This window comes from Lynx rufus, unplaced genomic scaffold (assembly GCF_022079265.1).
Source record: "Lynx rufus isolate CCGP_SWC_20201006 ecotype Redwood Valley unplaced genomic scaffold, mLynRuf1.p SCAF_6, whole genome shotgun sequence".
In the NCBI taxonomy this organism is placed as follows: domain Eukaryota; kingdom Metazoa; phylum Chordata; class Mammalia; order Carnivora; family Felidae; genus Lynx; species Lynx rufus.
In genome coordinates this window covers 55505785-55532444 of record NW_025814878.1, presented here as the reverse complement: position 1 = coordinate 55532444, position 26660 = coordinate 55505785, and the positions used below count along the sequence as shown (strand labels likewise).

The window sequence follows — 26660 nt, the reverse complement described above, 5'->3', positions numbered from 1 at the left end:
GGTCATGAAATGACCTGATTAAATGCTTTGTCTTTTACTTTTTTTTTTTTTTATTTTTTTTATTTTTTAACGTTTATTCATTTTTGGGACAGAGAGAGACAGAGCATGAACGGGGGAGGGGCAGAGAGAGAGGGAGACACAGAATCGGAAACAGGCTCCAGGCTCCGAGCCATCAGCCCAGAGCCTGACGCGGGGCTCGAACTCACGGAGTGCGAGATCGCGACCTGGCTGAAGTCGGACGCTTAACCGACTGCGCCACCCAGGCGCCCCTCTCTTTTACTTTTGAAAGAAAATACACTTTCTGGTAAATATTATTAAGGCAACAAAATTTATCTCTACTTAAAAAGAAATTCAAAAAAGTTGATAGTGATATAAACAATGACTAGATAAAGAGTAGGAATTGCAATTCACTTAAGGAAAAACAACTATGGCTAACTGTGAGATTCTAAATACATATCTTCTCTAAAGGAAAAAAGGACTAAAACAGTTATCAGTTATCTGTCATGAATACATAAGATCAGGAGATCATCATTTGAAACTATGTTTGATGTTAAGTGAAGAGAAATAATAGATTTATGTATCTTTAAATGCCTGGTGAAAATGAATCAGTGTCTTAACATTCTTTTTTCCTTCTATGGTTGGTTACCTTTTAGTTTTTTTTTTTTTTTTTTGTCTGTGCCAAGAATAACCAATCACATTGCAACATATTTAGAAAACCTCAAGGAAAATCTTAATGAACACAATTTCTACACTACCATTAATACCAAAGGAAACAAAACAAAAATCAATACATTATGTAACCTACGATATAATGAGAAAACTTCATTCACTGACAAATTGATGAAGTATTAGAGTAAGTTCAAAGTAATACACAAGAGAATAGAAGCTTTTCAGTTATGATCACTGGACTACTAAAATTCTTTTTCACAATAATTAATAAATTAATTTTTAAAAGTTTAAAGATGACTTTAGAAACATCAATGGCTATCTTTGTAAAAGGAGATGCTGGTAGTGAATATCTAATACTGCTTTTTTCAAAAATATAATGTAACATTATTAAGTATTTTAATAACAAAAACGATAGTCAAAATAGGCCTTTGAAACACTAACACCACTCATACTGCTTTTCTTTGCCCCGTTGTGTTTATCATCCATAGCTCCTGTCTGGCTGCTCTTTTCTCCTTGTTTCAAAACCACAAGGAGGGGGCGCCTGGGTGGCGCGGTCGGTTAAGCGTCCGACTTCAGCCAGGTCACGATCTCGCGGTCCGGGAGTTCGAGCCCCGCGTCAGGCTCTGGGCTGATGGCTCGGAGCCTGGAGCCTGCTTCCGATTCTGTGTCTCCCTCTCTCTCCGCCCCTCCCCCGTTCATGCTCTGTCTCTCTCTGTCCCAAAAATAAATAAACGTTGAAAAAAAAAAAAAATTAAAAAAAAAAAAAAAAAACCACAAGGAGATTAATATGCATTTGGGGAGGTGAGAGTAAAGATAATGAGGCTATGTGAGTCATTTAGGAATCTTGAGTGTGGTAACAAAAAAACCCCCCAAAAAACCCACTTTTCAGTGAAAGAACGAATTCTAGAAACTACAATGTAATTACTTCAAATACAATCTTGCTTTACTATTTAATGTTTCTTTGTTAGTTACACATATGCTCTCCAGTGAATGGAGCGGAATACCTAGACAAGAAATTAACAAAACAGTGGTACCTACAGATCTTGTCAATGTTGAGTCCTACAGTTCTAATTCCTCAGTATCCTTATTCAAAAAGCAGTCTCACTGAGATACTACAAATTTAGATGCTATCTAGCACAGGCTGAGTTTGCTAGACGAAACACCACAGGATGAAGAGATTACATTACTGTTGCTGTGGAAATTATTAAGGGGTATACCAAACAATATGTATATAAATATACTGTTGAGTTTGTCTTACATATATTTGCAGATGATTTGTTTTGTTTAGTTATCACAAGAGTTGATTTTATTTTAATGAAAATAAACCAGGAGATCAGGGTAACAGATTTTAGGCAGTATAATAGTGGAAAGAAAGAAGCTGCTGAAATGGTGTGGACAGACCTCTTATTCTGATCAATGCCATTTCAGAGAAGACTGGAGAGGATAACAGTTTAATTCTTTTCTTACTAGGTATATTTTGGGGTCTCTTTTAGTGGGGTAGAGGGGGATACACAGTATAACAGGCATATGTTTTTCACAAACCTTTATAAACAATGTGCATCCAGTATTTTTTTTTTTAATTAATTAATTTATTTTGAGAGAGAGTGAGAGGGAACAACTGGGAGAGGGGCAGAGAGAGAGAATCCCAAGCATGATCCAGGCTGAGTTTGCTTCAGGGCTTGATCTCTGGACCGTGAGATTGTGACCTGAACTGAAATCAAGAGTCGGAGGCTTCAATGACTGAGCCACCCAGGTGCCCCCAGTCTTTTTCTTCATGGATTAGAACAAATATTGTTATAATGTCTATACTACCAAAAGCAATCTACATATTTAATGCAGTCCCTATCAGAATGCCACCAGCATCTTTCACAGAGCTAGAACAAACAATCCTAAAGTATGTATGGAACCACAAGACCCTGAATGGCCAAAGCAATCTTGGAAAGGCAAAGCAAAGCTAGAAGCATCACAATTCTGGACCTTGAGCTATATTACAAAGTTGTGGTCATCAAGACAGCATGATGATAACACAAAAATCAGACACATAGATTGATGAAACAGAATAGAAAACCCAGAAATGGACCCACAACTCTATGGTCAACTAATCTTCAACAAATTAGGAAACAATATCCAATGGGAAAAAGTCTCTTCAAAAAATGGTGTTGGGAAAACTGGACAGCAACATGCAGAAGAATGAAACTGGACCACTTTCTTACACCATACACAAAAACAAATTCAGAATGACTGAAAGACCTAAAGGTGTGACAGAAAACAAGCAAAATTCTAGAGGAGAATATAGGCAGCAACCTCTTTGACCTCAGCTGCGGCAACTTTTTACTAGACATGTCTCCAGAGACCAGGGAAACAAAAGCAAAATGAACTATTGGGATTTCATCAAGATAAAAAGCGTCTGCAAATCAAAAGAAACAATCAACAGAACTAAAAGGCAGCCTATGGAATGGGAGAAGATATTTGCAAATGATATATCTGATAAAGGGTTACTATGCAAAATGTGCATCCAGAGTTAACATGCACTCCCCACCTCAGTATTTTCCACATCAGTGTGTGTGTGTGTGTGTGTGTGTGTGTGTGTGTGTGTGTGTGACATGAGAAGCAGCATAGGACAGTGGTTAAGAACCCACACTTGGTTGCTAGACTGCAAACTATTCACTTGCTGTGCAACCAATGGGATATTATCAATCTCAAATTAGTGATTATTGTCAGGATTAAATGTGTTTATCAATGTAAAGTTCCTAGAGTGGTGCTTGGCACATGAAAAGTGCTCAAAGGTGTTAGCTATTACATGTGTTCCCAAAGTAGACATGTACTTTTAAAATATTAGATTAGGTAAATACACCAAGGTAGGTAAATATGAAAGGAAAATTATATTCTTAAATCTAACAGATACTAGTTTAAGATGCTTGCCCAAATTAATTAACCATTATTTTACTGTCTTCTACCCAGATAAATCCTATTTTTATGAGTCTCCAATTGGGAAATAATAAAAACCTCATTCTTAGGAATCTAAAAACAATTCTTATTTTTTTAATTTTTCCTTCAGAAATGAATTTTTAATTTTATAAACTTTTTAAAGTTTGTTTATTTATTTATTTAGAGAAGAGGGAAGGAGGGAGCAGAGGAGGGGCAGAGAGAAGGAGGGAGAGAGAATCTTACACAGGTTCCATGCTGTCAGTGCAGAGCCCAAAGAAGGGTGTGAACTCATGAACTGTGAGATCGTGACTTGCTCCAAGATCAAGAGTCAGATGCTCAACTGACTGAGCCACCTAGGTGTTCCTAAACTTTTTTTTTTTTGATAGCTGCCTTGTATACTTTAATTCTCTACTCTTTTCTATAGAGCAAACAACAGAAAACTGATGAATACAGGATCCATCCATTTAGTAACAAATTATTTCCTGACTCACTACAATGTATGTGGCCTTATGCTGCACAAAAAATCCACACACTAGTTTCTCAAAGGAAAAACACTGAAAAATTGGAAACTGTGAATGGGATATTGAAGCCTATTGAGAATGGCAAGCAATAGGAAGAAAAAAGCTAATAAGTGAACTATCTCAGAATCAGTGAATGTATAAGAGAAGGACCTTAGAGACATTATACAGTCGAATGGTTCTTAACTCTTTAAAACAACACCAATGTACTGGAGGGGTAAGATGACATAAGGTATTCTTTGTAGCATGTATCTTTTTTTTTTTTAATGTTTATTTATTTCTGAGGGGGGGGGAGGGAGGGAGGGAGGGGGGGGCAAAGAGAGAGGGAGACACAGAATCAGAAGCAGACTCCAGGCTCTGAGCTGTCAGCACAGAGCCTGACATGGGGCTCAAACCCATGAACCGCGAGATCATGACCTGAACTGAAGAAGGATGCTTAACTGACTGAGCCACACAGGCACCCCAATTTTGTAACATATATCTTGACTAATGTGCTAACAAAGTTTTGTGGGAAATTATTATATTTAAATTCAACAAAGACAAAAAATGCATATATAGTATGCCAAAAGGAAGATGGAGAAATTACTCCTAATAGTAACTAAGTTCAATATTAAATTTAGTTTTCAGCTTCTTGGCCAAAAAGCAAAAATAAGCACGATATAGTTTTTTTTTTTTTTTTTTTTTTTTTTTACCATGTGATAAATCTAGTTGTATTTTTTTTTGCAAGGAGAAAGGGGAAGGAGTTGAACAGCTTTTCTGACATTAATTCTAAGAGAACTTAATCATGTGTTTTTATGTAAAGAAACCTCAGAAATATCATGAATTCAAGAAGAATGACTCAATAAGCAATAAGAAAAGCTTTCAATTATAATTCAAAGAAGTTATTATATTGAAGGACAGGGTGATCACCTGACTGCTAGCCTAGCATATACCTATTATCCTGACTTACATATTAACAGTGACTCATTCCATTTTCAGAAGTATCCAAGTTTGGAAAATAAATTACATGAGAAACTTGGTCCAAATATATTGCTCTGTAGCGATCTTGTCTGGTAGAAGAAAAGACTTCATAAATGATTTCTACCAAATTTCTAGAGGCCCTGGATGGCAACCATTTAAGACCCAAATTAAAAGAGAATGTATGAAATAATACACGATACAATCTCTTTGTATTAAAAAGCAATGTAATAATGTCATGAAACTTACACTCAGAATTGAAAGCAATTCTTCAGTACCACATTCAGGTTTCAAACGCTCTTTGAACATTTTAACTGTTTGGTGCTTCAAATAGTAGTAAGAGGCAATGCGGCCATATGTCAGAGGTTCAATGCTCCGATTATCCTATTTCAAAAAGAAAGATAAAATGACAAATAAAAAGTACAATAGAAACACATACATTCATAAAACTAATAGTTCTTACTGCAGGTTGCCATTACAACAATTTTGTTAAAATGTTTAGTTACCATGAGAAGCAAAAGCCCTACTGTTAAAAAGCTGGGCAATCTTTTCATTTAGAATGTATATGACTCAGTCATACCTCTCCAATTTCAATACAGTAGGAAAGTTCCAATTCAACCAGAGACTTCTCAACCAGACTGGACAGAAATTTATTCACAGAATCATGGCTCACATCACTCAAATTGTAGTAGCTAGAAAACAAGCAAGGTCATTATCACTTCAATTTTCCCTCATTCTCGTCTTTTCAGAATTTCAAAGAACAATTACATGCACAGCAAATCAAGGAAGTAAAACAACTGCAACAGCCAGTTTCATCTTACAGGTCAAAATTCCCACACTAAGATTGGTTGACTCCGATGAACAATGGTAATAACTATGGAAGATAAGCAGATAAAATTCAGCATCACATTAAACAGACACTAACTTTCTAGAAACAGAAGCAAATCATATATAAATATATAACTCCCTTTTATATATAAAAACCCATCCTCAGTAACTTTATAAAACTCAAAGCACTATTGATTTGAGTAGTAGATGAATTCTTTTAGGAAATTTAGTCATTGATTGTTCTTCAAATGCCTAATGACTACATGTCACCCTAAATATGGGGAAAGACATCATCAAGCTAACAAGAAAGCATTTGAACTACGCTTCTATAGACAAAAGCCACACAGGTTCAGCTCTGTATATTTTCTAAGTAAAAAGCCTAAGGACATGCAATTCATCTGAATGCTCTTCCCTCTAATTCCAAAGGTTCTTGGCAAATCCCTAAGATTACTAGGAATCTGTGCCTGGGAACAGATCCAAAGGGTGACAGAATGCCCCTACATCATAGCAGATCTCTAATTCTTGGTGGGTGAATCCTGCACCCCGGTCAGCATAGAGAGTTATATCTCCTCTCTCCATCCAAATCAAGTAACAGGAGTGTAAAGCGGCCTCAGAACAGACTTTCATCTGTACAGACTGAAGCCCAGAACAAGGGTTGTACACCTGCACAGGACTAGAAAGGGGATATTCATAGTCTGGAAAGAAAGTGTTAACAATCTCAAATGGGAGAGGCCTGACGGAAACCACAAGTGATCAATATGGTGATTTTTTTTTTTCTTTCTTCAAAGGGAAAGATTTGAGGTCAGTATACTGCAAAAATTCATTTAAAAATACACAAAGCAGGACTTAAATGATGGCAGGATATACTTTCAGCAGAAAGAGAAGATTAAACAAAAAGCTAGGTACACCAATATGCGAGTCTCCACTAAGTAAGGATTAATAATAGACTATTTACGAAACTCTGTAAATCATAATTACTCGCTGAAGATTTTAATTTTCACAAATGAGAAATAGTTACTTTCAATCTTAGTCTGCAGAGAAATTACTGCCTTTCCTGGAAAAGTTGATGTCATAGACCAAAATAAAGCAATATTTATCAATGTACAGATAAGTATTGAAACCAGTGCTATTGTTAATTTAAACAAAATGTACAAAGTTTTTTTTTTAATGTTCAGTTACTCATTTTGAGAGAGACAGCAAGATCATGCTGTCTACATGAGTTTTTATGCAATTAAAATTACAGAAGGAAGGCTTTATGAAAACAGCATTACCATGAAAAAAAAAAGTTAAAATACCATTTTTGTCTAAAAATTTCCTAGGCCATTTGAAAACGTAAAGTCTCATATTCCCCTACAAATATTAACTAATGACAACTTTACCATTTTTATGCTTTAACAAATTTAGTATGTTTACAAATAATATTTAAAATCATCTTTGAAAAAGACTTTCCTTCAAAAATTATAAATTCTTTTGAACAATATTTATTTTGGTCACTGTTTTATTTAGTTACAGGGTATATTTTGATGGGCTAATATCCTTTCTAATGTTTTTCTAAGTCTACTGGGAAATTTTTAAGACTGATTTGTAGCTTCTATCCAGATAAAGAACAGTTAGGGTAAACATTTCTTAAACATTTAAAATAAGTTGCAAAAAAGAAAAAAAAAACCTAAAATCATGTCTCTAAGACTACAACAAATTATTTGATGATCATATTATTAACAATCTTATTTGATAAAAATTAACACAATTTTTAGAATAACTTTAAAAACTTCCATTGATATTTTCTCTTAATATGGTTGTTCTTTTCTAATGTGCTCACCAACATCTCATATTGACTTGCCTAAGAAATGCAAAACTTCAACTTAAGTAATTGAATTGACATTTAATTTACTCAATATCAACACTTTTATCCTTATGATTTCTGAGGATAATCTGGAATTTAAAAAAAATCCTAAATTTTTTTTTCAGGTATTCTGGCATATGTAAATGATAACTTTTTAAAATTTATTTTTAGAAAGTGATAACTATTTAAAAAATAGAAAGTGCTGGTTAAAATACAAGAGTAGGAAATTCTCAATCATTAAAAAGTTGTCTTCTGGGGTGCCCGGGTGGCTCAGTCGGTTAAAAGTCCCACTTTGGCCCAGGTCACCATCTCACGGTTCGTGGGTTTGAGCCCCGCAGTGGGCTCTGTGCTGACAGCTCAGAGCCTGGAGCCTGCTTCGGACTATGTGTCTCCCTCTCTTTCTGCCCTTCCCCTGCTTGTGTTCTCTTTCTCAAAAATAAATAAACATTTAAAAAAAAATTTAAAAGTTGTCTTCTAAACAAACACTCAACACAAATACTAAAATGCATATTTTTGTTGTGATATAACTTTACTAATTAAACTATTATTCTTTGCTAACAATTGATCTAAGGTTACTTAAACCACTTAAAAATCCTTATAAAAGTAAGATTTGCTACATCTCAATTAGATATATAATTTAACAAGACACTGTAAAATGAACAAAATGTAAATGAAATTATTGTTTAGGTCACATAAAATTTTAGGAGATAATATAATCTGACACTTTCCTGGGAATAAAGAATGGAGTTTATATTTACATGATCTTCATTAGCATTATAGGGCCTTTGCTTCTATAGCATGAACTTTTTAGTCACTGGGTAATTTCTAGCCTAAATAATTATAAGTATTTAAACATTATATATCATTAATTTCAATAATCTCTTTACTAACTTGAAAAGCAAGCAACAGCTAAGTTAAAGGTCTGTTTTCATGTTGCACTCTCCACAGTACAAAATTTATAATTTACTGGTTACTAAAACAGAAATATTACACAACTGTTTAATTATAGATAAAGGATACAATGTAGTTTCATGCTCTCTGCATTGGATCATGAAGTCATTATCTTCTCTCTGCCATAAACAGACAGCCTACCTTTTTGTCAGCATGCTATTTCATTTATTTCACAGAGAAACCCAGTTTCACAATAATTGACTTGTCAGAAGCTCTAATTTATGAGGCTGAGCTCTGTAAGATTTCTCTATATTGGACTCAACCTGCACACAAGCAGGGTTGAATATTTACAATGCTGTTAACAGGTGCTGAGTTGTTTAATGATTCTAATAGCCAGAAGCGTACTGAGAAAGCCAGCGGGATCACAATTACAGGCTGTTTGAACACAACAATTACTAGTCCCCTGGGAGGTGTGAAAGTCAAAGGCAGTTGGATACTGACAGCATCTAGCACATGGGCTAGACAAGCTAACTTCTATTAGCAGTCCATTGGGAAAAAGTCGTAACAAACCTCTCCCTCTCATAAAAATTTACAAAGTTCATTAAATTTAAACAATCCCAAAGTAAAACAACTTAAAAAAATTAGCTTTAAGAGCTCTTGTCAAAGGACAAACAGGAATACCACACATGAAACCTCAAGTTCTGTTTTTCCAACCTCAGGAAGGATAAAATTTTGCCAGTTGAGAATGAAAGAGATTTTATTGTAATCTAAAACATAGATAAAGTTACACCAAACAGTCTGGATTTAATGTGAATAGTGGCAGCCATTTCCTGTTTAGTTATTGTAAACCTGGCCAGAGATCTTGCTGGGAAATTTTTCATCAGTATTGAAATGCTGCTGCTATAACTGTCAGTACTGGGAAGTCATTTGTTACGGCACCATGTTTTTTTATGTTCAGATTATGCAGCAGTAATAATGACACAAATAATGAAAGTGGTTGCAGGGACAGCTGAAACTACCACAACATTTTTTGCCCCAGAAATATTTAAAAGCTTCCTCAGGGGAAAACAGAGAGTGAAATTGAACATACAAATTGAATCCAGAACTCAATTTGGAATATATTATATTTCATGATGCATCAGTACATGTGTTTATGTACATTTGAAGTAACTAATGTAATTGTGTCTACGTATATATTTATACATGTAAATGTATCTTCATATGCATGTGCATGTGTTTGCATACATATGCATATCTCTCTCTCTCTCTCTCTCTCTCTCACACACACACACACACACACACACACACACACACACACACACACACTATAAACATACAGAGAACAATCCAGGAACAGTGGCAGAATCTTTGTCAACATAAGTTCCACTTTTGGCGGTGGTGTGGTGGGGGTTCTTTATAGTTGTATGATTAAATGAAGCGGGTTGGGGAATTGGGTCATATTTATTATCTATGTATGACTGTATTTTGAAAGCACTCTTTGTCTTGTCTATTTTAAATAAACCTTATTATCTTTTTTAACATACACATGCGCATATATATATATATATATATATATGCAGTCCTCTCCCACTAAACCAAAAGTAAAATCTCAATTTATGACAGTTAATATATTAAGATATATTAAAACTACATATAATATAAGCCCTTCATTTGAGACAATGATTTTAGCCTTCTTAAAACTTTTAACAGATTGGGGCACTTGGGTGGCTCAGTTGGTTGAGTGTCTGACTCCTGGTTTCAGCTCAGGTCATGATCTCAGTTTCGTGAGTATGAGCCCCATGTCAGGCTCTGCGCTGGCAGGAGGGAGCCTGCTTGGGATTCTCTCTCATTCTCTCTCTCTCTCTCTCTCTCTCTCTCTCCCCGTGCCTTTCCCCTACTTGCACTGTCTCTGTCTCTCTCAAAATAATAAACTTAAAAAAAAAAAACAACCTTTAACATCTAAAAATAAGTACGAAAAATCTACCAATTTCCAGAACTCTTGTGCCTTTCTTTGCTTCCAGATCACAGAAAAGGGGAGTTTAACACAGACAATAATAAAAAGATACAATCAAGGACCAATCACAAAGAAAATTGTAGAACCTCACTATAGCAGACTAAATAAAATACATGTCATTAAAATTGATTTAGGCACGTTTCCATTTTTATCCAGATGTAAAGGTATAGATATTAAAATGGACAATTTTTTTTTGGTATCAAATGAACAAAAGAGTTATACATCCAAAATTTGTGTAGTATGGTTTCTATAAAGAACACATTTTCCAGCGTAACACTGGAAAGAGAAGTGGAGAAGAGGTATGGATATTTGGGTTCTGGACCTGGTAACGAGCCTGGTAATGGAGATTGTAGCCCCTGGAGCCAGAGTGCCTGAATTCCAGCGCTGCCTCTGCCACTCAGGAGCTGTGTACTTAGGGACAAGTTGCTCAATCTACCTGTGCTTCAGCTTCTTCATCTATAAAATGGGGATCATGACTAAATGAGTTAGGCTCTCAAAACAACGTCTCAAATACAGTAGATAACAAATAATAATAGTGTATACTTGTGTTTGTCACTATTAATTTTGATTTTTACTTTTATAAATTCCTTTCTCATATTTGTGTTTTATTAATGTTCATCTAGTTCCTAGAGATTGTAGAGGCTGCTTTTAGGTAACCAACTTGAACAATGGGAACCCGAGTAAGGTAGAAGGGCCCACATTGGCCTCAGCCTCCTGGCTGAATATAAACAGGCCCATTAGGCAACACCTCAGATTATCTTAAGCTATAGCTGACCAATGGGTTACTTACAGCAGGACACAGATACCAAAAAAGGAAAATTCCATACATTTTCATACCTCCTCACCTTCTCCCTTTAACTACAGCCCCCTACCATTGCCTCATGGCAGTCTCTCCCTTACTGTCCTGCCCACTCTTTCCTTAATGGTGTGCTCAATAAGCTTCTATCTCCGTTGTTCTGACTTGGGTGAATTATGTCACCACCCGGGCTTCCAGCTCCTACCCAATCAAGTTGACCCACATTTGGTGGCCCCCATATGATTGGGACACCACATTTGAAAGCCCACGTGGGGAGCTTTTATGCCCTCCCCCCCACAGAGATGAATGCTTAGTTTGTTTTCAAGCATTCATGCTATATTGTAGATACTCTAAAGATATGAATATTCCTTGGTATTGTGCTTTGACTAAAATTCATTGACTTTGTTATATAATACTTTTATTTTTATATATCTCTAGTCTATAACTTTAAGCAAACTTTTCACCTTTCACTAGAATAAGAGTAATTAAATCCCAAGCAGGTAGACTGTTTTTGCCATCCTTTTTCTTGTTTATTTCTAATATTATTATATCATGCACTGGGAATGTAGCCTTATGATCTGTTTTGAAATATACTGAGTTGTTCTTTGTGGTCTAGTACACAGTATATTTTTATAAATAAATTTTGATGAGTGTTTGTGAGTAGGCATATTCCTTTTGGGGGAAGAAATAAATATAAATATAAATATAAATAAATATAAATATAAATATAAATAAATATAAATATAAATGTATTTATATTAGGGTGATTTTCAAGAGAGATGTGTTAGTCTCTCAACATGATTATAATTTAGTTAACATCTTGAACTTCTATCAGTTTTTGCTTTCTCTATTTTGATGCTATGTTTTTAGCTACCTAAAATTTTGTAAACTATTATAACTATTTAGTGATTGTGCTTGTTATCAATATGAACCATTCTTCTTTGTCCTTCTTTGCCTTGAATTTCATTTTGTCTGATTTTAATTCTACAACTGTTGCTTTCTCCTTGTTATTGTCCTTCATATCTTCTTTCCATCCTCAACTTTCAACTTTCTATATCATTTTGATTTCATGTTTCCTATAAATCATGTTTAGTTGGATTTAAAATAATTGAATCTGAGAATTTCTTTCAGTAAGTTTAAATTATTTTTAACACTTATGATTATAATTGATTGGACTTATGATATGAATAGATCCTGTCAGTCCTCTCTACTCAAAACCCCACAATGGTTCTTACATCATCAATAATGAAATTCAAAGTCCTTACCACGGTCTGTAAGGTCTCACATGACTGGTATTGCTACCAACCCCCTACATCCCTTAGTTATATGAATATATATATTTTGGACATTAAACCCTTTTCAGATATATGATTTGCAAACATTTTCTCCTCTTTGGTAGGTTGCCTTTTCATTTTGCTGATGATTTCCTTTGCTATGTAGAAGCATTTTAGTTTGATGTAGTCTTACATGTTTATTTTATTGCCTTTGCTTTCGGTGTTCAATCCAAAAAATCATCACCAAGACCATTGTCAAGGCTATGTCATCTAGTGGTTTTATAGTTTCAGGTCTTCCCTTTGAGTCTTTCAACAATTTTGAGTTGATTTTTGTGCATGGTGAAATATATGGGTTCAGTTTCATTTTGCATGTGAATATCCAGCATTCCCAGTATCATTTATTAAAGAGATTATTCTTTCTCCATCACATACTCTTAGCTCCTTTGTAGTAAATTAATTGACCATATTATTGGCCTCTGTGTTCTGTATCACTGATCTGTGTAGTAAATTAATTGACCATATTATTGGGCTCTGTGTTCTGGATCACTGATCTGTGTGTCTGTTTTTATACCAATGTCATACTGTTTTGATTACTACAACTTTGTAATATAGTTTGAAATCAAAAATTGTGATGCCTTCAGCTTTGTTCTTTCTCAAGTTTGCTTTTGGTATTGGAGGTCTTTTGTGGTTCCATGTAAATTTTAGGATTGCTTGTTATATTTTAGTGAAAAATATCATCATAAGCCTTCAAAAAAATTTATTGCTGTATCAGTTTTGGACTGATTAATTCACACAGCAACAGCTTGGGCACAGGTTTCTACTTCAGCATAATAATGATAGCTTTAGTCTTAACCTAGCCAGGTATCTCAAAATATGTTCAGGTGACTACTAAAAGAACTAGCCACTTTGATATGGATACTCAAGAGTGTATAAACCACCACCTCCTGAAAATTAATTTAAGTGCATTTATCAATACATGCATCAACTTTTAAGACTGTTAGATCTTTTAAGACTGTTAGATAGCTATAAGGGCTAGAGAGCGTACTGCAGACAGGGAGAAGAGTGACAACAAAAGTATGAAAGTGAGAGGAACTTCTTACCTAGAGGTGGTATGGATTAATGTCTCCTTTCATGGTGTTGGTGGTGTAGGAGGGGATACCCAGCTCTTCTTGGGGGCATCAAAGGGGCAGGAAAAACAGCTGCCACAACAACCAAGTGCCCTAAGCCAATATGTCAAGATGATACATCTTTTGACTCCCAGTCCCAGAATTTCCCTCTAGCAAAGATGGCTGTCAGGTAAAGTAGGTCAGGCACTGTGAACTATGGAATACTCACTATTTACATGGACTATAATCATATGAGCAGGAGATATCCTGTCAATACCTAAGAAGTCCCTGGGCTCAGAGGCTCAATATAATTTCTTTAAGTTATAACCAAAGTATATGCCCTCAAGATTTCATCTTTGTCCACTGTGCTAACCTCTCCCAAGCTTCTTGTTCTGTCCCTAATTAATACTGTTTATTATGGTTGCATGTGGATTTTTCTTACCACATTAATATTAAATAGAAGGTAGTTTGTAATGAGAGCAACAAGGAATGATGCCTATTCCAGTTTCCTCTAGGTAGGTCCTCTATTCTCACTGCTATCTCACTCATCCCTCTAAAAAGTAGAGTGGAGTCACAAAACTTATGTTAAGTTCTAGCTTTCTGACAAAGTAGTTCTGGGATCGAGAGCAAGTCACTTCAAGTTTCCAAAGTCCCCTTCTTTAATATCAAGCAAGAAAGTAGGACCAGAGTGCATATAAAGTGCATCCCAGTATACCCTTCTACAATTCTAATCCTGTGATCTAATAACTACCGTAAAGCTGCAGTGCTTTATGAGGTAGCGATTACCTCGTTAATCTTGCAATCATGTCCCAAATGATATTTTGTATCTCATCCAGAGTCCCTAACAGTTCAGGAAACAGAAAAATGCCACCATATTCTCAAACTTCTATCTGTGTGAGTGGAAATGGCTGAAACAAAAAACAAATTTCTCAAGGTACCAACAGGTAAGATTTAGTAATAATATTTCATCATGATCTCTCTGTTCAAGACCCTACAATGCTTTGATATTTCCTCTTATTCGTATCATGAATGTCCCCATCTTTGGCCCTCCTTCCATTCCTTCTGCAACTGTTAAGGTCTTATTCACAGCTTAAACAGCTCCCTAACTGGTCTTCCTGCTCTGATCGTCTCTTCATTCCAGCCCATTCCCTACCATAGTTTCATAAGTATTGAAAAAAACAAAAAACTGAACCTAATTTGGGGATGTTACACTGTGTTTAACAGTTCACCACAGGTGGGGTGCCTGAGTGGCTCAGTTGGTTAAGTGTCCGACTTTGGCTCAGGTCATGATCTCAATGGTTCATGAGTTTGAGCCCTGCATTGGGCTCTGTGCTGACAGCTCAGAGCCCAGAGCCTGCTTCAGATTCTGTGTCTCCCACTCTCTCTGCCCCTCCCCTGCTCATGCTCTATTTCTATCTCTCAAAAATAAATAAACATAAAAAAAAAAAACACACCCCTCACCCTAGCCAATAGGCTAAATGCAAACACCTTATTATGACATACAGGCCATTTACTCTCTGGTGCTTGGCCCACTTTCCGGTCAAGACAATCTTTTGGTCTCCATATTCTTAAGCTCTGGCTACATCAAACTTCTTGGCACTCTACAAATGCCGTTTCAGCCATGAGAGCCTATGCCCATATAGTATTTTTGTGCCTCTGACCTTTTCTATTCCCATTTCAGATTCAAAATTTGGTTGAAGTATCATCTCTGTGGATTTTTTGCTCTCATGGGCTTAAATACAATTCTATTACAGAATTTATGATTTACATTGAAATCATTTATATGTCTTTCCCCCACATTTAAAGATCTGCCCAGGCACCTGGGGTAGCTCAGTCTAGGCATCTAACTCTTGATTTTGCCTCAGGTCATGATCTCACAGTCATGAAATTGAGCCTAGTGTTGGCGCTCTGCGCCGGGCATGGAGCCTGCTTGGGATTCTCTCTCCCTCTGCCCCTCCCCCTGTTGTGTTCTCTCTCTCTCTCTCGCTCTCAAAAAAAAAGAAAAAGATTAGCTGTTGAAGATGGAGGATAATGTACACTAATTTTTATCCTCAATATCTATTAAAACATTTGACAAATAAGTGCTGAATGAAGATCTAACCTATACTGTCTGAAAGTAAAAGACATTCCACAACAACCCCCCCCACTTTTATTTCCTCTTGCAGAGTTCTTATCAATCATTATAAATGCCTTACAAATTCTTCCTTCTACAACTGCATCAGCCTCATTCTTCTCTGAATTCCAATTGCACCTAAGTCAGTAACTACCATCTAGCTTAATCATTTAATCATTTCTTAATGATTTCAGATGTCCTGTCTCCCTAACTACAGAGCAAACTCCTCAAGGATATCCTAAGTTAATTAAAAGCAGCTAAGTAATAAGTGCATACAATTATTCATTTTCAAATATATTATAATATATTGTGATCATACTCGAGACATCATGTGATTCTCTGGGCAAATTCATATATCTAGAATGTCCAAAGTTCTGACTTTTTTGTTATGTACTGAAATTTAGGGATTGTTACTTTCTTTTTTTTTTTTTTTTTTTTTTTTTTTTTTACGTTTATTCATTTTTGGGACAGAGAGAGACAGAGCATGAACGGGGGAGGGGCAGAGAGAGAGGGAGACACAGAATCGGAAACAGGCTCCAGGCTCTGAGCCATCAGCCCAGAGCCCGACGCGGGGCTCGAACTCCCGGATCACGAGATCGTGACCTGGCTGAAGTCGGACGCTTAACCGACTGCGCCACCCAGGCGCCCCGGATTGTTACTTTCAAAAATAATTTTCTTTTGGCGCAAACCAGAAAGATAAATAGTTGCCCTACACGTACCTGGGGTTCATGATAAGACGTCGGAAAAAGTAAGTCCAAGTGATATAATCCATTGCATCTTGCTTAGATGTAATTGTACCACCAGCAATCTCTGCATTTAAATGGTCAGAGAGCACTCCTAATAAGCTATACAGTGAACAAGATATGGGAAACATACATGAAGGTTAGGTTAAATGAAACACACTTTATCTCACATAGCAGACTGACGGAAGGGTGCTAGTAACTTTTAGGAAAGATAAGAGCCAAGAGGAGAAAGGTAGAGTGGGCAACAGCAGATGTAACTTGGAGAGTAGGGAAGAATGGACTTATGGGGTATGGGTGTAAGTATGAAATAATACTGAGGCAGATGAAAGGAGAGTTGGCAAGATAGGGGTGATAGTTATGAGTAATGATATTCCTTTCATTTATTCAGTGAGTGTTAAGTTCCTCGTCATATGAAACACAATTGTACTGGTGTTATAGAGTATACTAACATGATCAGATGTGTTGAAAGACTGGCATAACATAATGTTTATTTTAGTTTCTTATGTAAAATACTAAAAAAGGGAAGCAGTGTCCAACAACAGAAAAGGCTAAATAAATTATGATACATGGAACAATATGCAGGTATTAAAAACAGTTTTTGCAAAGGATGTTTTAAGGACATGAGAAATGGCAATAAATTGAAAGATTAAAAAAAATGAGTTTCTATATTACTCTTAATTCATCAGCGGCAGAGTATAAATCTGTATACTCAATTGAGAGGGCAACTTGCCAATATCTATTTGAATAATCACTGTGACCCAGCAATTTCACTTTTCATTATTACCTGCTAGAGAAACATTTACAGACAAGGATGGGAAAGCAAATTACTTCGCTGCAATATTATATGTAAGAAGAAATAGGAAACTCTTGAAAGGCCCATTAATAGAGAAGTTAGCATAAAAACTATGAAATACTCTTGTGATAGGTAAGTATTAATAATAGTTATATCAAAAGTACAAAATTAAAATTTTTAGTTAATGAATACTGAATGTACATACAGAAAATTACATAAATCATACATGTACTCAAGTAATTTTCATAATGTGAACACACCTGTGTAACCAACACCAAGATCAAGCATCACCATTGCCCCAGAAGCCCTCCTTTTGTGCTGTTTAGTCACTACCTTGGCTCAAAGGATATTATGACTCTCATTCTGATCCTTACCTTATTGCAGTGGCTTGGGCTTCAAACACAATGCTTACTGGACGTGGTGAGAAAAATACTCTTGTATCATTCCCTATCTCAAAGGGAAAGCTTTCAATATTTCATTATTGACTATGATGCTTGCAGTAAATTGACTCTTTACCAGATTAAGGACATTTCTTTATATTACTGTTTGCTAAGAGATTTTATTATGAATGGGGGTGGAATTTTTTCAAATGCTTTTTTTTTTTTTACATCTATGAAATAATCATATGATTTTTCTCATTTTTTTCCTGCTGATGTGGTAAATAATAGTAATTTATTTTCAAATAATAAGTCAACTTCACATTTATAAAATAATTTACACAAAATTAAATTTACTGATGTTGTTTAGACATCTATATTTATGAGAGGCACAGGTTTGTTAACATTCTTTTTTGGTAAATTTCTTATCAGGTTTTGGTATCAAGGTTATTCTGATCTTACAAAATAAGTTGGCAAGTAGTCTTATCTTTTCTAGTATTAGGAAGAGTTCATGTAAGATTGATGTTATTTTGTCCTTAATGTTATGAAGAATTCACTAGTAAAGCATCTGAGTCAGAAGGTTTCTTTGTGGAAAGATTTTAAATTTCAGATTCAATCACTTTGATAGAATAAGAGACTAGATTTTCTATTTCTTTTTGTGTCAGTTTCATAAGTTTTTAAATGAATTTTATCATTTTATCTAAATTTTTATTTGCATAATGTTTCATAATATTTTTAAATGCCTGTAATATCTTTTCATTACTAATATTATTTTGTTCATTCTTTCTCTCTCTCTCTCTCTCTCTCTTTTTTGATCAGAGTTAAAGGTTTATCAATTGCATTCTTCTTTTCAAAGAAACAACTTTTGGCTTTGTTGATTTTTTTCTAATGTATATTTGGTTTCAGTTCTTTGATTCTTGCTCTTATCTTCTTTCTTTGAGTTTAATTTGTTAATTTTTTCCCGAATTTTTGGATGGATATTTTGATCATTATTCATGCTTTCTTTTAAAAAATATATATCTTATTATATATATTTTTATATAATATATATTACATACAGAGCCATAAATTTTCTCTTATCACAATGTTAACTGTATCCACGTTTTTATATTTTCTAAATAAAAAAAATGAACATTAGCACTTAGAATAAAAATTCCAGTAACTCTTTACACTATCAATGAGAAACATGTGTTGTCCTTTGCAGTTAGAATACAGTATATTTAAAAAGACTGATAAAAGAGAACTAGTAATAAATGTTGCAAGTAAAAAATACATAAACCTGAGGGAGTAAGGCTATTTTCAGCTGAGAAAATGAGAGAAGCCTTTATCAAAGGGGTAGTTACTGTGCTACAAAGAATTATGTGATAATACTGAAATGAGCTAATAGTCCAAATTATTCATTACAAGTCCCTCTATTTTGGATATTTCTTTATCACCTAGAGAAGAAAAACACACATCAAACGAGAACTTTATTATTAAATGCTTACTATGTGATAGACCCTGCTACAAGCACTAACATTCAATCATTACAACTAACCTCTGAGACAGCCAGTGTTGCTAGCATCTCCATTTTACAGATAGGTGCATCAAGGCACTGAGGAACCAAATGACTTGCTAGATCAAGGAGGTAAGTAGTGGAGCTCAGATATGAACCCAGGTTGTCCGGCTCTAGAATCAATGTGATTCATTGAAGCAGTACTAACACTGCTTCTTTTAAAAGTTTTTTTTAAAAATGAAATTGTAATTGAATTCTATCTTACAGTGATAATTGTATTCAGTTTCATTTCAAATAATTCTATTGAACTAGAATTTTTGCTGATTTTTATAAATATCATGACACAAATATTAACTGCTATGACATGAATCCATTTAAATTAATTTACAACAAAATTTACCTTGACTCTACTGGGAAAGGTTCATAAAGAAATTTTTTGTAAAAGTCTTTCTTTATGTCATGAACCAGAATTACAGCTTTGCCTTGGTCATCAAACTGAGGCCTTCCAGCACGCCCCATCATCTGGAGTACATCTATAAAGAAGAGAACAAGAGGTATTCAATAATGTGGCAGCTAGCACAAGGTACATTTAGTGATTATAGCATGTTTCGACAACAGGACAAAATAACAAAGGATACAGAATATTTTAAGAGTGTGCATATTATCTCTGAAGCCTGTTGAGTTCTATAATAATAAAATAATTAATGCATTAAGACAGAAAATTGGATCACCAAAAAGGGTCTCTCTTACAATTTTATAAGTAAGAAAGATAAAAGTTTCCTTCAGCTAAATACTTTAAAATGCTGTTTAAGAATTATTACTATTTTAATTAAACAAGAAAAAGCAAAACATATATGGGTAAATCTCTTCAGCAGATTCATTTGATTATTTTCCCCCATGAATGGACCCCCTGGGTCCATTTAGGCCTCACCCTCTTCCCACTTACGGTACAAATGTTCTTTTTTTTTTTATAGTGCAGGAATCTCTGAGGTAAGAAATGATTTAGAAATAATACAGTTTTTACATGTAATCATTGAGTGGAAATACGCACAGATATTTCGCTCTTCAGAATTCAGTGACAATGCTTTTATCAAGTTTTAAAATATGCACGAATCACAAATCGCAGCATGCAGAAATCATAGCAACAAGCCTTTTGATTCTAGAAGCCCCATAGAAGTATTTCTAGTGAAACAGATTTAAAATTAAACAGTATAATGTTTAACTGTAATTTATTAAGTCATAATAGCTACTAATCAGTAATTGTTATCTATTTGTGAATTTGAAACCATTAGTTATGTTTTTGATGCTTACTAACACTTTGGGTAAGTAAATGAAACAGCTCAATACTTTGAATAGCATTTGCATCTCACTGGAAATAAAACTTTACAATCTTACTCAACATATGTTCAAATGTGGTCAATTCTCTACAATTCAATTCATGCAAATTCAGATTATTAAGGTTAAAATAGAAGCTTAATGTATCTGTAAATTAAAAAAAAAATTACCTGTAATGGGAAAATCCACATAGCGCCTTGTTTTTCCATCATAATATTCTGTTCCCTTAATAATTACTAAGTGAGCTGGAAAGTTTACACCCCAGGCTAATGTACTTGTAGCAATAAGAACCTAGAAAATAAAATATATTTAACTAAAACATAATGTGTAAGTTATATTTAAATGTCTGTTTATGAAAAATAAAATACCTGAACTTTACAGTTTACAAATAGCTCCTCTACTGTTTTTCGGTCCCTCTCATGTAATCCAGCATGATGCATTCCTATTCCGAAAGCAAGTGTCAGCTTCAGGTTGGAATCTCTTAGCGTTCCAATGATGTTCTCCATCTGCAAATAAGAGCACAATTACGAGGTATAGGTTCATTAGCTTTACAATTTCCATACTAAGATTATATTTGACTAATTTTGTGTTTTGATTCTTATACTATATAAACAAAAATATAGGCCTCATCTACAGTTACAAGTGAAGTTAATTAACAAGAAAATCTAGTTATTGAGAATGTATATCCTAAATGAGTTAAAATTTAAATGTTATCCATCTTCTCCTCATGTATCAAGGAAAACAAAATCTGTGGATAAATGCAATATCCCCTTAATGAGTAACAACTATTAAAAAGGATGTAATGTTAACTAGAATATTTCAGGGTCTTGTTCATCTCTTATAAGAGAAAAACCTTCCATCTTTTTGGCTTAGTACTAAAAATTTAGAAAATATGGACAAAAAAATTAATGGAGAAAAATCAGTGATAGTCTCACCAAACAGACAGGAATCATTCAAATTTAGCCTTTCTCACTGAACTTAATGACCCAGGGCAAGTCATATAACCTTTCTGAGCCTCAGCTTCCTTATTTAAAAAATCAAACTGGTGGGGCACCTGGGTAGCTCAGTTGGTTGGGTGTCAGACTTTGGCTGAGGTCATGATCTCACAGTTTGCGAGTTCAAGCCCCATGTCGGGCTCGGTGCTGACAGCTCAGAGCCTGAAGCTGCTTCAGATTCTGTGTCTCCCTCTCTCTCTCTGCTCCTCCCCTGTTCACGCTCTCTCTCACTCTCTCAAAAATAAACAAACATTTAAAAAAATTTAAAAAAAAACTCAAACTGGTATATTTTTGTCTACTTCTCATTTCTTTAATCAACAGTACAGTTAAATACTTTTTATATTTACTAGCATTTTTTGGTAAACTATCTTTTCATTTTTTAAGTGGATATGACAGCTTTTTTTCTTAGTGGTTTGTAATGGCTCTTTATGTATTAGAGCTATTATTAAGCTATTTATGAAGTAAAGTTATTTCATTTCCAGCCACGGTTTAGCTAAGTTTTCATATGTCTAAAGAGTTTCTGAAACTTATATATTATATAATTTCTGAATATTCTATCACTTTCCATTCCACATGGAAAATACTTAACACAACACGGATTTTATGGCAACAGAAGCAAATCTTATCTTCTTATGAAACTTATTCTCTGAAAGGAACTAAACAGAAAACTCAATCTCTTTTTACCTAATGATAGACCTTTACACTGGTCCTTAAAGCAGAGGATGACACAATATGCAGTGTGGTGAACTTCTTTTGGGACAACTCCATGAGGGGAGTAATGTAGAGATCAAGTGGTTTGAGAATGTATGAGCAATTAAAAGAATGACATATTTTAGTTGTATCCGTAGCTTCACTACCACATTTTCACAGTGAACAACAGTGGAGGATAAACTTGGAAATGGGTATATGTATGATTTTTATATGCCTGAAGACTGAGATAGTACAAATAACCAACACTGTCTTCAGACCTCATTTCTTTTTTTTTTTTTTCCCTTCTACTATTAATCACTTCTAACATACACAAGTATACATGCAACACATTCACTCTCCTGGATGTGAATAAACCAATAAGCAGCTCACAAAATCTCTATCTAGAGAAACTTCAGCTGGTTGCTACAGTTTAGTGGAGACATTCATACATGAAGCACGTCAACATCCTTCATTCTTGCTCATCTTATTTTCAATGGTCAGAAAAAATTTTCCAAGCTTTTTTATGTGGGAATAAATTGTTTTACACTAATAATTCAAAAAACAGGAAGATGAAGTTTGTCTTTATAATAGATCTTAATGTATAAAAAGCACTGCATAGACACAAAGTAACAGTTTAATGACATACACATCATGTTATTTATCAACTTTCCTGAACTGAATGCAATATATAAAGAGTTCATTCTGTTTCATAAACACAGTATGGTCACCTGATATTCTTGAATATTTACTTCCTAAACTGTTAAGCAAGAATATGGAAATGTATTAACATTAATTAATGTTAACATTAACATCCACTTTCCCTTTCAAATTAGCAAAGGATAAGGAAGATGACTACAAATGCATGCTATAAAGAAAGGTGCTTGTCTTGTCTCATAAATTATATGTTAGCCGTTCTCAAGTGACAGCCTATTATCCATTTTTTTTTGTTCAATAGTTCACTGCATAAATATCTTCAATTTACATTATCAAGAATTAATTCACTGATATTCTTGCTCTGACAATTAATTTCAGGGATTATTTTTTCAATTTCATAACTTAGTAACAGTATAATTTTATAACTCGTATAATTAATAGTGTTCCATGGCAATGCCAATCATATCCCCCAAAATATACCATGTACCTCAGGAAAGCTAAAGAATCCTATGGCAGGAGGTTTGGTGAGGCATTAATATCCTGTCCTTTCACATCAGGGAAGGTTCTCATTCCCCCTGCCCCCACTTTCACATAAATCAATGCATTAAAAAGAACTATTTGCCTATCTGAACTGGCAAAGACCTAAAATCCTCATGAGGAAAATTACAAAAAAAAAACTTCATTTATTACATAGTTACTGTGGATGAATTCTGAATTATTTGAACATCATAAAAAAAGGAAAATTTATAGTAACGTTACTTAATCATTATGCGTAAGATACTACCCAGGACAGCCTGTTTAAATTTGAAAATACAAATTGTTGATTAAATTATACCATTGAAATGTTTCATTTTGCTCACATTATAATACAAACAAAATTTTTGAGAAACTTAGGATAATGAAAGCTTAAAACATGGTAATACATATTATTTGTTAAGTACTTATGTGTCAGGCAATGTGCTTGACACTTTACAAAGATTATCACATTTAATCCTTTACATAAAGTAATAATAGCTCTAATGTAACACTCAATTCATTTACACAATCCTGTGTATTTCAAGTTAAAGACCCAGTGATCTTGAATACTACAGAGTAGACTCTCTCAACACTGATTCCATGGGAGAATTAAACCCCACAAAAAATATTTGAGTTGCCATCTTTTTAATTTTTCCAAAGATAGATAGTATCATTCTAGATGGTTAGGAGAAAAGTTCACTTATTACAAGCAATGGATGTCTTAAGCCATTAAGGTTTAATTAAGAAAGGCTGCTATAGAACTTTAAAAATAATCATGATAATAAAACACTGATAGGGGAAGTTTTAATTCCACAGTTCATTTCTATTCAACCAGCATTTGTTGTAATGTATAGGCATCTTTCCAACAGTCTTTGAAATATGTCTGACTACCTGACAGTTAAACCAAAAAAAACAATTCAATATTATAAATAAAAGAAAAATGGATTGATCTATATCCTCTAAGTAGTGGTCTTTTTTTGTAGGGTGATGGGGGAGGAGGCACATATGTAAACTGTTGAACCAATTACTTTAACTTAATAGAATTTTTTTTTATATTTTAAATTTATTATACTCAAAAAGCTTTTGTAGAAATATAGGATTCCATTTAAGTAGATACATTACTCCGTTCCTGAAATACATTCCAGTCAGAATATAATTCAGTGAGTTGATGACAATCCTGGCTCCAAAAGAAAGGAGGAGACCAGATTGGACAAGAATGAGCTAACAGATTGTACAGCCCAATTCTGTCCCTTTGAGTGTGATATATTGTTTCAAGATGCTAAAAACCCATACTTTCTCAAAGCATATCTGTTGTGCTGGTTTTCCCATTTTCACAGAATCCTCATTATCAGAAAACTCTGTACTCTTTTCAAAGCACGTCAGACTCAGACCATATGCCACTGAATAATGCTTATCAATTGTCTAAAATGCTCAATAAAAGATGCAGCATAAAGAAGAATAATGAAAGTTACGAAGACTTTTTTTTTTAAAAAGAATAAAGATAATTCAATATATCACATCTGGTACAGATGTTAAAGTTAAAACATTTCCTTATAATTACCAAGTGTTAATTTCTTAAAATACATTTCTGTATGATAAACCCCACAGACTGAAGGTGAAAAAATTAAAATGAAAGAAACACTTTAGAACATTCTGCCAATATACTAAGGGAAAAGAAATTTAAAAACAATATTAATTAAAGATAGTAAATTTCCAGTCTTTGCCAATACTCTCCTCATATTCCTTGCTATCCTCTCTAAAGCCCAAAACGACACCTCAAAATGATTCACCATACTGTTAATATGTAAATATATTTATATATGTGATTAAACACATGATTACTTGTGAATTAAATATATAAATGAAATCTAAAGAATAACATGTAAAGCTTTGCTATGTCTGCTAAATAAACACCATGCCATTTTTCAATGTTTGCTTCTTAGCTTGCCCTAATTCTTAACAATAGCAATATCAAAACTGGGTCATAAGGTGAAATATTAAAGATTTTTTGCTTATTGATGTTTTTAACTTAATTCACTATGCTATTGGTAAGAAATCCAAGTGTCAGCACTTCATATTTATTCTGGAATATACATTTTATGCTTACTTCCATTTTTGGAGAGTTCAGATTCTGACACATGTTTGGAGAGCATTTCCATACATTGAAAAGCTTTTATTTATGTCTGTTATGTATGTATGTACCCTCCTTAATGCTTGCCACCCATTTAGCCCATCCCCCCATCCAATACCCCACCAGCAACCCTCAGTTTGTTCTCTGTATTTAAGACTCTCTTTATGGTCTGTCTCCCTCCCTGTTTTTATCTTATTTTTGCTTCCCTTTCCCTATGTTTATCTGTTTTGGTTCTTAAATTCCACATGAGAAAAGCTTTTAAAATGCAGATAAAGCTGATGAAAGGGACCTTACAAAATTAATTTGCTAAGGCAGTATAATTTTAAATGAACAAATGCTATATTAATATGAATTAAATTTGTGAAGGAACATAAGCAAGATATTATAAAAATAATAGCAAATTTTACCATAAAGATTTCAGCAAAAAGAACCTGTCTATACGTAAGGTATTCAATGCTGCTGTACTATAACAGCAATAACAGTTAACACTTATTGAACATTTACCTCTGTTCCAGGCCTGTTCTAAGTACATCAAATAAAGTAATGCATTTAATCCTTAACAACAATCTTGTAAGGATAGGATTATTATTATCCTTTTATAGATGAAGGGGTAAGGCTCAGAGGTTGAATACCCACCAAGGTCATATGGCTTGTAATAGGCAGTCAGTATTAAACCTAGGAGGCCTGGCTCCAGTCCATGCTCTCAACCACAATGTCACATTCTAATTACCATATGAATGTGATTTACTTAAAATAACTACTTAAAATAATGAAATCATTCATTTGGCTTACGGCTGGCCCTCACCATTTTAGACTGCGGGCAAAAAACAGGTAAGATTTGAAATAATGAGTCATATACTAGACTCACACAACTGGGGAACTATGCAGATGATTAGCAAACCTATTTTTTAAAAAGTTTATTTATTTATTTTGAGAGAGAAAGAGCATGAGGTGGGGTGGAGAAGAGAGAGGGCAAGACAGAGAGAGAATCCCA

The 26660-nt window shown here is 34.3% G+C and overlaps 1 protein-coding gene across 1 annotated transcript in view; it reads right to left on the bottom strand.

Moving 5' to 3' along the window:
* The window catches only part of ASCC3 (activating signal cointegrator 1 complex subunit 3), a 367207-nt gene that overhangs the window by 80481 nt on the left and 260066 nt on the right, over positions 1 to 26660 (bottom strand). The window contains exons 31-36 of the mRNA XM_047101482.1: positions 21049 to 21186; positions 20851 to 20971; positions 19746 to 19878; positions 16657 to 16782; positions 5653 to 5764; positions 5322 to 5456 (exon numbers count right to left, since the gene is read on the bottom strand). Of these exons, the coding sequence (XP_046957438.1) occupies positions 5322 to 5456; positions 5653 to 5764; positions 16657 to 16782; positions 19746 to 19878; positions 20851 to 20971; positions 21049 to 21186 (765 nt within the window). The remainder of the gene's footprint in view (positions 1 to 5321; positions 5457 to 5652; positions 5765 to 16656; positions 16783 to 19745; positions 19879 to 20850; positions 20972 to 21048; positions 21187 to 26660) is intronic.